We start from the raw sequence: 12,396 nt of genomic DNA, 5'->3' as shown, positions 1-12,396 counted from the left end.
GGAGGACCCCAAAATTCATGGGGAAACCCAAAAATCTGCAGGAGGATCTTTAAAATCTATGAGGAAAATTAAAAATAAAATAAATTAAATAAAATCTATGGGGGAACCCAAAAATTTATGGGGGATCCCAGAATTTATGGGGAAAACCCCAAAGGTTGTGGGGGGTCCCAGGTGGGTTTTGGAGGGTCCCGGGTGGGTTTTGGAGGGTCCCGGGTGGGTTTTGAAGGGTCTCGGTGTGAAATAAAAATTATTAAAAATGTTTTTTTTGTGGTTTGGGGTTTTTTTGGGGGGATTTTTGAAGTGGGGGGATCTTGAATTTTGGGTCTGGGGGGGTTTGGGGGGTCCCAGGATGGTGAAAAAGGGTCGAGGGTCCCCAAATTTTGTCCCAAATTGGTTTTGGGGGGTCCCAGGAAGTCGGAGGGTCCCCAAATTTTGGCTCTGTTGAGTTTGAGGGGTCCCAGAAAGGCTCAAGGGTCCCCAAATTTTGTCCCTCTGGGTTTTTTGGGGGGTCCCAGGAAGGTGGAGAAGGGTCAAGGATCCCCAAAATTTTGTCCCTCGGGGTTTTTTGGGGCGTCCCAAAAGTTCAGGAAGGTCAAAGGTCCCCAAATTTTCTCCTGGTCGGGTTTTGGGGGGTTCCAGAAAGGGTCAAAGGTCCCCAAATTTTGTCCCTCCAGATCTTTTGGGGGGTCCCAGAAAGTCAAGGAGGGTCGGGGATCCCCAAATTTTATCCCAGTTGGTTTTGGGGGGTCCCAGGAAGGGTCAAGGATCCCCAAATTTTGTCCCTCGGGGTTTTTTGGGGGTCCCAGAAGGTGGAGGAGGGTCAAGGGTCCCCAAATTTTGGGTCTGGGGGGTTTTGGGGGTCCCAGAAGGTCAAGGAGGGTCAAGGGTCCCCAAATTTTGTCCCTCTGAGTTTGAGGGGTCCCAAAAAGTCGGGGGGGGGTCCCTAAAATTTCCCTCCCAAAAAAAAACAAACCCAAAAACCACCACGAAGCTTCACCAAAAAGGGCTTGAAATGAGTAAAAACCAGATTTTTTTTATTATTTTTTTTTAATTCCTTAAATTCCCAAAGGCGGCCCCTCCCCCCCCCGACAGACACAGACAGAGGTGGGGGAGGGGAGGACACGAGGGGTGGGGGAGGGGCAACACCCACAATTTGGGGAGGGGTCTCAGGGTTGGGGGAGGGGAAAATGACAAAAAAATGGTAAAAAAACCCTGAAAAAACCCCAAAAATGACCCAAAACTCATCACGGCCACAGACACGACAATGGGGGAGGGGACAAAGGAGGGGGAGGGGCACGACACGACCCCTCCCCCCTCGTTTTGTGCTTGAGGGGAGGGGGAGGGGAGGGGGGAGGGGACAAAGGGGACACTGAGACACCCCCTGGGGGGGGGGAGGGGACAAAAGGGGGGGGGTTTGTCCTTCAAAGCTCCAGGAGGGAGTTTTTTTGGGGGGTGGGGGAAGGGCTGTGTCCCCAAATCCCCCCCTGGGATGTCACCGAATTTTTTTGGGGGGTCCCACAATGTCCCCAAACCCTCAGGGTGGGGGTCACAATGTCCCCAAACCCCTTGGGAACGTCCCCAAACCCTTTTGGGGGGTCACAATGTCCCCAAACCTTTGGGGGGTGTCCCCAAACCCTTTTGGGGGGGTCACAATGTCCCCAAATTCTTGGGGTGGTTCCCAAACTTTCGGGGAGGTCCCCAGACCCTCTGGGGGGGGTCCCAAACTCTCGGTGGGGGGTCACAATGTCCCCAAACCCTCGGGAAGGTCCCCAAACCCTCAGGGGATGTCCCCAACCCCTCAGGGAGGGGTCACAATGTCCCCAAACCCTCGGAGGGGGGGGGGGGGTCCCCAAACCCTTGGGGGAGTCCCCAAACCCCTCGGGGAGTTCCCAAGCCCCTTGGGGAGGGTCACAATGTCCTCAAACCCTTGGGAGGGGTCCCCAACCCTCAGGGATGTCCCCAAACCCCCTGGGGATGTCCCCAACCCCTTTTTGGGACTCTCACACGGTGGTGACCGAGAGCAGCGGGTGCTCCAGGATCCCTCGGGGAGGGTCACAATGTCCCCAAACCCCCCGGGGATGTCCCCAAACCCCCCAGGGATGCCCCCAGACCCCTGGGGAGGGTCTCAGACCGTGGTGACCGAGAGCAGCGGGTGCTCCAGGACCCCTCGGGGAGGGTCACAATGTCCCCAAACCCCCCAGGGATGCCCCCAGACCCCTGGGGAGGGTCTCAGACCCCTGGGGAGGGTCTCAGACCGTGGTGACGGAGAGCAGCGGGTGCTCCAGGCGCCCCCCGTGCTGCGCCAGCATCATCTCCTGGATGGTCACCCAGTTATCCAGGATCCTCCGGCTCCTCTTGCGCGACCCTCGCCGGGTCGTCCCCTGTCCCTGTCCCTGTCCCTGTGACCCCTCCCCAACCCCTCCCGCCCCACTCCCAGCCCCTCCAGCCCCTCCTGGAGCCTCAGCCCGACCCTGGAGCAGCAGTTCCCGTCGTCTCCTCTGCTCGCGGGCCCGGGCCAGGTGCTGCTTGCGCTGCTCCCGGCTCCAGTACCGCCCCGTCTTCAGCTCGCTGCGCGCGTCGTCGTCGGTGGAGCCGCCTCGCTCCTCCAGGATTTTGATGGCTCTGGCTTTGAGGAGCCGGTCCCGGCCGGGACGTTTCCCCCGAGGGCTTTTCCCGGTGTTCGGGGAGGGTCCCGGGGGTCCCAGGGCGGCTCTGAGGAGGAGGGGGGAGCTGCGGGAGCTCTCCCCGGTGTTGTAGGCGCTGGTGCTGTCGCGTTCCGGCGCCTCGGCAATGTCGGCCAAGGGGCCCTCGGCGGGGTGGGCTCGGGGGTCTCGCCAGGCCCGGCGGCCCCTCTCGCGGAGCCTCTCGAGCTGTTGGGCCCTCAGGAGGTGGCGGCATTTGAATTCCAGGTGTCGCAGCTCCTCCTCCAGACGGGCGAGTTCGGCGCGGCCGGCGGCGCCGGATGAGCCCCCACAGCGCGCCCCGCGCAGGGCCCGGTAACGGCGCAGCTCCGCCGGGCTCAGCGCCGGGAAAGGAGGGCAGGGGGAGCCCGGGAGGCCTAATCCTGGTCCTAATCCTGGCCCTAGGCCCGGTCCTAATCCTGGTCCTAATCCTGGTCCTAATCCTGGCCCTAGTCCTGGTTCTAATTCGGGTCTTAATCCTGGTTCTAACCCCGGTTCTAATCCTAATCCTGGCTCTAATCCTGGATCTAATCCTGGTCTTAATCCCGGTCTTAATCCTGGTTCTAATCCTGATCCTGGTCCTAATCCTGGCCTCAATCCCGTTCCTAATCCTGGTTCTAATCCTAATCCTGATTTTAATCCTGGTCTTAATCCCGGTTCCAATCCCCGTCCTAATCCCGATCCTAATCCTGGTCCTGATCCAGGTCCTGATCCGGGTTTTAATCCCGGTTCTAACCCGGGTTCCGGCCCCGCTCCGCGCCGCCCGCCGGATCCGCTCCCGGCTCTTCCCGCCGACCCGCAGCCGGGGCCGGGGCCGGGGCCGGGGCCGCTCCGCGCGGCGGCGAATCCGGCGCCGGGTTTTGCCGGGAGCCGTCGGTTGGTGTTTTGGGGGGATTTGGGGGGGTTTGGGGGGTCCCGGCGGGGGAGGGGAGGCCGGGAGGGGGTTTTGGGGGGTCCTTCCCCGGCCTCCTCGCCCAGCAGGTCGTGCTCCGAGCTCTCCTCGTTGCGCGTGGACTCGTCGGTGCGGCCCACGCCGCTGTCCGGCTCCGCGCCGCGCACCGGGGTGGCCGGGCTGGGGGGCTGCGGGGGGACCCCAGACCCAAATAAACCACAGGGAGTCAGGGGGAGACCCCAGACTCAAATAAACCAGGGGTGCCCAGGGGGAGACCCCAGACTCAAATAACCCAGGGGTGCCCAGGGGGAGTCAGGGGGAGACCCCAGACTCAAATAAACCAGGGGGAGTCAGGGGGAGACCCCAGACTCAAATGAACCAGGGGGAGTCAGGGGGAGACCCCAGACTCAAATAAACCAGGGGTGTCCAACAGAGATGTTTTAGTCCCCCTCATTCTCCTTTTTCCCTTCCCGATTATCATTTTTCCCCTTCCAATTCTCATTTTTCCCCATTTTTCCCCCATTTTTCCCCCCTCCCAATTCCCATTTTTTCCCCCATTCCCATTTTTCCCCCATTTTCCCCCTCCCAAATCCCATGTTCCACATTTTTTACCCCCATCCCCATTTTTCCCTCTCCCAATTCCCATTTTCCCCCATTTTCTCCCTCCCAATTCCCATTTTTCCCCATTTTTTACCCCATCCCCATTTTCCCCCTCCCAATTCTCATTTTCCCCCACTCAATTCCCATTTACCACATTTTTCCTTTTCCCAATTTCCATTTTTCCCCATTTTCCACATTTTTCCCCTTCCAATTCCTGTTTTTCCCCATTTTCCCCCTCCCAATTCCCATTTTTTTATTTTTCCTCTTAATTCCCATTTTTCCCCATTTTTTCCCCATTTTTCCCCATTTTTCCTTCTCCCAATTCCCACTTTCCCCCATTTTTATTTTTTCCCTCATTTTCCCCTCCTAATTCCCATTTTTTACCCCCATTCCCCTTTTTCCCCTCCTAATTCCCATTTTCCCCCATTTTTTCCCCATTCCCCCCCATTTTTCCCATTTCCCCCATTTTTCCCTTTTTCCCCATTTCCCCCCATTTTTCCCCCTTTCCCCCCTTTCCCCCCCATTTTTTCCTCATTTCCCCCATTTTTCCCCCTTTCCCCCCATTTTTTCCCATTTTCCCCCCATTTCCCCCCATTTTTCCCCATTTTCCCCCATTTTCCCCCATTTTTCCCCATTTTTTCTGGGTTTTCCCCCATTTCTCACCTGCCCCGGGGGGGTCCAGGCCCCCCTGAGCTCCCCCTCCTCATCGGAGCCGAATTCATCCAGGAAATCCTCACGGTCACTGTCCTTCCAGCGCTGGGGGATCATTGACATCATCATCGTCATCATCATCATCATTGTCATCATCATCATCGTCATCATCATCATCATCATCATCGTCATCATCGTCATCATCGTCATCATCATCATCGTCATCATCGTCATCATTGTCATCATCATCATCATCATCATCATCATCATCATCGTCATCATCGTCATCATCGTCATCATCATCATCATCATCTCATCATCATCGTCATCATCGTCATCATCACCATCATCGTCATCATCATCATCATCGTCATCGTCATCATCGTCATCACCATCATCGTCATCATCTCATCATCTCATCATCATCGTCATCATTGTCATCATCATAATCACCATCATATCATCATCACCATCATCGTCATCGTCATCACTTCATCATTGTCATCGTCTCATCATCATCACTGTTGTCGTCATCATCACCATCATCACCTCATCATTGTCATTGTCACCACCATCATCATATCATCATCATCACCATTATCATCACTGTTGTCATCGTCGTCATCGTCATTGTCATCACCATCATCATCATCATCGTATAATCACCATCATCATCCTCATTTCATCGTCGTCATCATTGTCATCATTATCATCATCATCATCGTCTTAGTCATCATCTCATCGTAATCATCTCATTATCATCGTCATCACCATCATCATCGTTTTCATCTCATCATTGTCATCATTATCATCATCATCATCGTCATCATCTCATTGTCATTATCCATTATCTCATTGTCATTGTCATATCACCATATCACCATCATCGTCATCATTGTGGTCATCATCACCATCTCATCGTAGTCATTGTCATCACCATCATATCATCGTCATCATTGTCATCGTCACCATCATTGTGATCATCATCCTCATCATCATCATTGTCATCATCGTCATCATCGTCATCACAATCATCATCTCATCATCACCATCATCTCACCATCGTCATCATCATCTCATCATTGTCATCACCATCATTGTCATCATCGTCAACATTATCATTGTCATCATCTCATCATCATCGTCATCACCATCATCATCATCAGCATCTCATCATTGTCATCATCATCACTGTCATCGTCTCATTGTCAACATCATCATTACCATCATGATCGCATTGTCATCATCTCATCATCGTCATTGTCATCGTCATCGTCATCATCATCACCATCGTCATCATCATCACCATCGTCTCATCATCGTCATTGTCATCATCATCATCGTCATTGTCATCATCATCATCGTCATTGTCATCATCATCTCATCATCTCATCATTGTCATCATCTCATCGTCATTGTCATCGTCATCATCATCGTCACCATCATCACCATCATCGTCATCAAAAAGTTTTGGGGGACCCCTCAGGACCCCTCCCAATTTCCCAGTCCCCCCTCCCTCAACTCCCCCTCCCCAAATTCTGCAGCTCCATCATCGTTGGCTCCTTTTCCTTCACCTCTGGTGCTCCCAAAATCCCAAAAATTCTCCCCAAATTCCCTCCAAATCCCCCCAAATTCTCTCCAAACCCCCCAGAATCGCCCCGGGACCCCTCCCCAAATTTGAGGGACCCCTCCCCAGTTTTCCAGCCCCCTCCCCAAATTCCCCAGTTCAATCATTGTCGGCTCCTTTCCATTTTCTTCATCTTTGGTGCTCCCAAAATCCCAAAAATTCCCCCCAAATTCCCTCCAAATCCTCCCAAATTTTCTCCAACCCCCCCAAAATCGGCCCTGGGACCCCTCCCCAAATTGGGAGGTCCCCCACAGAGCCCACCTGGCTCTCGGGCCGGGCCAGCAGCAGGGAGATGTTGGTTTGCTGCTCGCGGGTCAGGAAGGCCACGGCCTCCTCCCGGTCCTGGATCTCCACCCCGTTGATCTGCAATTCGGGGAGGGGGCAAAGAATTAGGGACCCCCAAGGACATCCCCAAAAAATAAAGGGAGGGGGAAAAGGGGTTTGGGAGGGAATTTTGGGGGGACATTTTGGGGTTTTGGGGGGATCCTGGGGGATTTTAAGGGGGTTTTGGGGGGTCCTGGAGGGGTTTTGAGGGGTTTTTGGGGGGTCCTGGGGGGAAATTTTGGGGTTTTGGGGGGTCCTGGGGGATTTTAAGGGGGTTTTGGGGGGTCCTGGAGGGGTTTTGGGAGGGAATTTTTGGGGTTTTAGGGGGTCCTGGAGGGGTTTTGAGGGGTTTTTGGGGGGTCCTGGGGGGAATTTTTGGGGTTTGGGGGGGTCGTGGAGGAAACTTTTGGGATTTTGGGGGGTCCTGGAGGGGTTTTAGGGGGTCCTGGAGGAAAATTTTAGGGTTTAGGGGGGGGAATTTGGGGGTTTTGGGGGGTCCTGGGGAAAAATTTTGGGATTTTGTGGGTCCCCAAACCCTCCTCCAAACCCCCCACATGTAAAAACCCCAATTTTCCCCCCAAAAAAACACCCCAGGACATTTTGGGGACCCCCTTGAGCCCCTTCCCATTTCCAGGACCCCCCAAATTTCCCCAAAATCCCCCAAATTTCCCCCAAAATCCCCAAATTTCCCCCAAATTCCCCAATTCCCACCTGGACGATGCGATCCCCCTCGCGGATCCGCCCGTCCTTGGCCGCGATGCTGTTGGGGTTCACCTGGGGAAAAAAGGGTTAAAAAATTCCATTTTTTGGGGGATTTTGGGGGATTTTTAAGGATTTTTTTGGGGATTTTTTAAGGAATTTTTGGGGATTTTTTTAGAGTTTTTTGGGGATTTTTTTAGGGTTTTTTGGGATTTTTTTTAGGATTTTTGGGGATTTTTTTAGGGATTTTTGGGGATTTTTTAGGAATTTTTGGGGGATTTTTTTTACGGGTTTTTTTGATTTTTAAAGGGATTTTTTTAGGGATTTTTAGGGGATTTTTTAAGGGTTTTTTTTGATTTTTAAAGGGATTTTTTTAAGGATTTTTGGGGATTTTTTTTTTTAATTTTTAGGGGATTTTTTAGGATTATTTTGGGAGATTTTTAAAAGGATTTTTTGGGGATTTTTTAAGGGTTTTTTGGATTTTTAAAGGGATTTTTTTAAGGATTTTTGGGGATTTTTTTTTTGAATTTTTAGGGGATTTTTTAGGATTATTTTGGGAGATTTTTAAAAGGATTTTTTGGGGATTTTTTTAGGATTTTTTGGGGATTTTTTTAGGGTTTTTTTTGATTTTTAAAGGGATTTTTTTTAGGATTTTTGGGGGTTTTTTTAGGAATTTTTAGGGGATTTTTTAAAGGGTTTTTTTTTTTTTAGGGATTTTTTTAGGATTTTTGAGGATTTTTTTGGAATTTTTAGGGGATTTTTTAGGATTATTTTGGGAGATTTTTTAAAGGATTTTTGGGGATTTTTTTAGGGATTTTTGGGGATTTTTTAGGGTTTTTTGGGGATTTTTTTAGGGATTTTTAGGGGATTTTTTAGAATTATTTTATGATTTTTGGGGAGATTTTTAAGGGTTTACTAAAATTTTTGGAGGATTTTTTAAATTATTATTTTAGGAATTTTGGGGGGATTTTTTAGGGAGATTTTTTTTGGGTTTGGGGGGATTTAAATGGATTTTTTGAGGATTTTTGGGGAATTTTTTAGGATTTTTTGAGGGATTTTTTAGGACTTTTTGGGAGGAATTTTTTAGGATTTTTGGGGGGATTTTTTAGGATTTTTTGGGGCGATTTTTTACGATTTTGGGAGGAATTTTTTAGGATTTTTTGGGTGATTTTTTACGATTTTGGGAGGAATTTTTGAGGATTTTTTGGGGAATATTTTAGAATTTTGGGGGCATTTTTTTAGTATTTTTGGGGAAATTTTTTAGGATTTTTTTGGGGGAGATTTTTTAGGATTTTGGAAGGAATTTTTTAGGATTTTTGGGGGGATATTTTAGAACTTTTTGGGGAGATTTTTTATTATTTTGGGGGCTTTTTTTTTTTTTTTTTTTTTTGTGAGGAATTTTTTAGGATTTTTGGGCGATTTTTTTATGATTTTGGGGCATTTTTTTAAGGCTTTTTTTGGGCATATTTCAGGATTTTTTGGGGCGATTTTTTACAATTTTGGGAGGAATTTTTTAGGACTTTTTGAGAGATTTTTTAGGATTTTTTTGGTGATATTTCAGGATTTTTGGGGACATTTTTTTAGGATTTTGGGGGGATTTTTTTAGGATTTGGGGCTGATTTTTTACGATTTTGGGAGGAATTTTTTGGGATTTTTTTTTTGGCGATTTTTTACAATTTTGAAGGGAATTTTTTCGGGTTTTTTGGGGGCTTTTTTTAAGGATTTTGTGAGGAATTTTTTAGTATTTTGGGAGCAATTTTTTAGGATTTTTTTGGCAATTTTTTACAATTTTGAAAGGAATTTTTTAGGATTTTTTGGGCGATTTTGGGGCAATTTTTTTACAATTTTAGGAGATATTTTTTTACTATTTTTGGGGGGATTTTTACAAATTTTGGGGCATTTTTTTAGGACTTTTTGTGCCAATTTGAGGCTGATTTTTGCTCTACCTCTCCCACATAAATCCCGGGATCCTCCTCCCCATCGGTTCTGTAGCAAACAGTGATTCCCAGTTTGTGACTGGTCTTGTACAGCTCCACCTCCTGGGGGGGAAAAATGGCTCAGGGGGACCCCCAGGACCCCCAAAAAATTCCCCAAAACCCCCCCAAAAATTCTCAGACCCCTCCCCAATTTTTTAGCCCTTCCCTCCCCAAAAAATTCAATTTTTCGTCATTTTTTGGTCATTTTTCGGTCATTTTTTATCATTTTTGGGGTCTCAAACTCCCCAAATCCCAAAAAAATATTCAGGACCCCCCCAAAAAATTCTCAGACCCCTCCCCAATTTTTTAGCCCTTCCCTCCCCAAAAAAATTCAATTTTTGGTCATTTTTTTGGTCTTTTTTTATCATTTTTGGGGTCCCAAACTCTCTAAAAATTCCAAAAATCCCCCAAAAATTCCCCAAAACCCCCCAAAAATTCTCAGACCCCTCCCCAATTTTTCAGCCCTTCCCTCCCCAAAAAAATTCAATTTTTGGTCATTTTTTGGTCATTTTTTGGTCATTTTTTATCATTTTTTGGGGTCTCAAACTCCCCCAAATCCCCCAAAAATTCCCCAAAACTCCCCAAAAAATATTCAGGACCCCCCCAGGGACCCCTCCCCAATAAATTCTTTTTTTGGTCATTTTTTGGTCATTTTTTATCATTTTTTATCATTTTTTGGGGTTTCAAACATCCTAAAAATTCCCAAAATCCCCCAAAATATCCCCAAAACCCCCCAAAAAATTCTCAGACCCCTCCCCAATTTTTTTAGCCCTTCCCTCCCCAAAAAAATTCAATTTTTGGTCATTTTTTGGTCATTTTTCGGTCATTTTTTGGTCATTTTTTATCATTTTTTGGGGTTTCAAACTCCCTAAAAATTCCCAAAACTCCCCAAAATATTCAGGACCCCCCAAAAAAATTCTCAGACCCCTCCCCAATTTTTTAGCCCTTCCCTCCCCAAAAAATTCAATTTTTGGTCATTTTTTGGTCATTTTTTGGTCATTTTTGATCATTTTTTGGTCATTTTTTATCATTTTTTGGGATTTCAAACACCCTAAAAATTCCCAAAATATCCCCAAAAACCCCCAAAAATATATTCAGACCCCTCCCCAGTTTTTTAGCCCTTCCCTCCCCAAAAAAATTCAATTTTTCGTCATTTTTTTGGTCATTTTTCGGTCATTTTTTATCATTTTTGGTCATTTTTTATCATTTTTTGGGGTCTCAAACTCCCCAAAATCCCCCAAAAATTCCCCAAAACCCCCCCAAAAATTCTCAGACCCCTCCCCAATTTTTCAGCCCTTCCCTCCCAAAAAAATTCAATTTTTCGTCATTTTTTGGTCAGTTTTCGGTCATTTTTTATCATTTTTTGGGGTCTCAAACTCCCCCAAATCCCCCAAAAATTCCCCAAAACTCCCCAAAAAATATTCAGGACCCCCCCAGGGACCCCTCCCCAATAAATTCTTTTTTTTGGTCATTTTTTGGTCATTTTTTATCATTTTTGGTCATTTTTTATCATTTTTTGGGGTTTCAAACATCCTAAAAATTCCCAAAATCCCCCAAAATATCCCCAAAAGCCCCCAAAAAATTTTCAGACCCCTCCCCAATTTTTTAGCCCTTCCCTCCCCCAAAAAATTCAATTTTTCATCATTTTTTGGTCATTTTTTGGTCATTTTTTGATCATTTTTTGGGGTTTCAAATTCCCCAAAAATTCCAAAAAAAATCCCCCAAAAATCCCCAGGACCCCCCCAGGGACCCCTCCCCAATAAATTCATTTTTTGGTCATTTTTTGGTCATTTTTCGCTCATTTTTTGGTCATTTTTTATCATTTTTGGTGTCTCAAACTCCCCAAAATCCCCCCAAAATTCCCAAAATCCCCCCAAAAAATTCCCCAAACCGCCCCCCAAAAAAAAATATTCAAGACCCCCCAAAAAATATTCAGGACCCCCCAAAAATCCCCCACCTCATATTCCAACTCCTCGGGGCGTTCGGGGTCCCCCAAATCCGTGGGGTCAAAATAATCCTGGGGGGGCCTAAAAAATATTGGGGAGGGGGCTCAGAGTGGGGGGAGGGGCAATAAATGGGATTTTGGGGGATTTTTGGGGGGTCTCAGGGTGGGGGAGGGGCCCCAAAAGGGATTTTTGGGGTGTTTTAAATGGGGGGGGTTAAAAATGGGGGTCCCAAAGGGATTTTTGGGGGGTTTGGGGTCTGAAATGGGTCTGGGGGGGTCTGGGGGGGAAAAATACCCTAAAAATGGGTCTGGGGGCTCAGAGGGGTCACGACTGGGGGGGGTTTAAGGGGTCTTTGAGGGGGGGACACCCCCAAAAATGGGTCTGGGGGTGGTGGGACACCACAAAATGGGTCTGGGGGCTCAGAGGGGTCACAATTGGGGGATCTTTGAGGGGGGGACACCCCAAAAATGGGTCTGGAGGTGGTGGGACATCCCAAAATGGGTCTGGGGTCTTTGAGGGGTCACAATTGCGGGATCTTTGAGGGGGGGACACCCCAAAAATGGGTCTGGGGGAGTGAGACACCCCCAAAATGGGTCTGGGGTCTCTGAGGGGTCACAATGGGGGGGGGTTTAAGGGCTCTTTGAGGGAGGGACACCCCCAAAAATGGGTCTGGGGGCTCAGAGGGGTCACAACTGGGGGGTCTTTGAGGAGGGGACACCCCAAAATGGGTCTGGGGGCTTCAGCAGCTCCCAGTGGGGGGGTCCTGGAGGGTCAGGAAGGTTCAAATTTGGGGAGACACCCCCAAATTTGGGGTCCTGGGGGGGGGGTCAAAGGGCCAAGGGGGGGGTCCCCAAAATACTGGGGAGGGTCTCAAGGATTTGGGGGTGTCTGGGGGTCCCCAAGGATTTGGGGAGGGTCCCCAGGGATTTGAGGGTGTCTGGGGGGTCCCCAGGGATTTTGGGGGGGGTCCCCCAAGGATTTTGGGGGGGGGGTCCCAATG

General features: G+C 48.6%; 1 protein-coding gene across 1 annotated transcript in view; it reads right to left on the bottom strand.

Annotated features, from left to right (window-relative positions):
- Positions 1-2,175: 2,175 nt before the first annotated feature.
- The window catches only part of PDZD4 (PDZ domain containing 4), a 14,537-nt gene continuing 4,316 nt past the window's right edge, over positions 2,176-12,396 (bottom strand). Inside the window, exons 3-9 of the mRNA XM_083881310.1 lie at positions 11,408-11,477; positions 9,421-9,513; positions 7,487-7,549; positions 6,713-6,814; positions 4,837-4,929; positions 3,603-3,761; positions 2,176-3,416 (exon numbers count right to left, since the gene is read on the bottom strand). Of these exons, the coding sequence (XP_083737436.1) occupies positions 2,250-3,416; positions 3,603-3,761; positions 4,837-4,929; positions 6,713-6,814; positions 7,487-7,549; positions 9,421-9,513; positions 11,408-11,477 (1,747 nt within the window). The 3' untranslated portion in view covers positions 2,176-2,249. The remainder of the gene's footprint in view (positions 3,417-3,602; positions 3,762-4,836; positions 4,930-6,712; positions 6,815-7,486; positions 7,550-9,420; positions 9,514-11,407; positions 11,478-12,396) is intronic.

This window comes from Zosterops lateralis, assembly GCF_965231275.1.
Source record: "Zosterops lateralis genome assembly, chromosome: 33".
Taxonomy (NCBI): Eukaryota; Metazoa; Chordata; class Aves; order Passeriformes; family Zosteropidae; genus Zosterops; species Zosterops lateralis.
The sequence above is the reverse complement of the archived record's forward strand: the minus strand, read 5'-3'. Positions and strand labels throughout refer to the sequence as shown.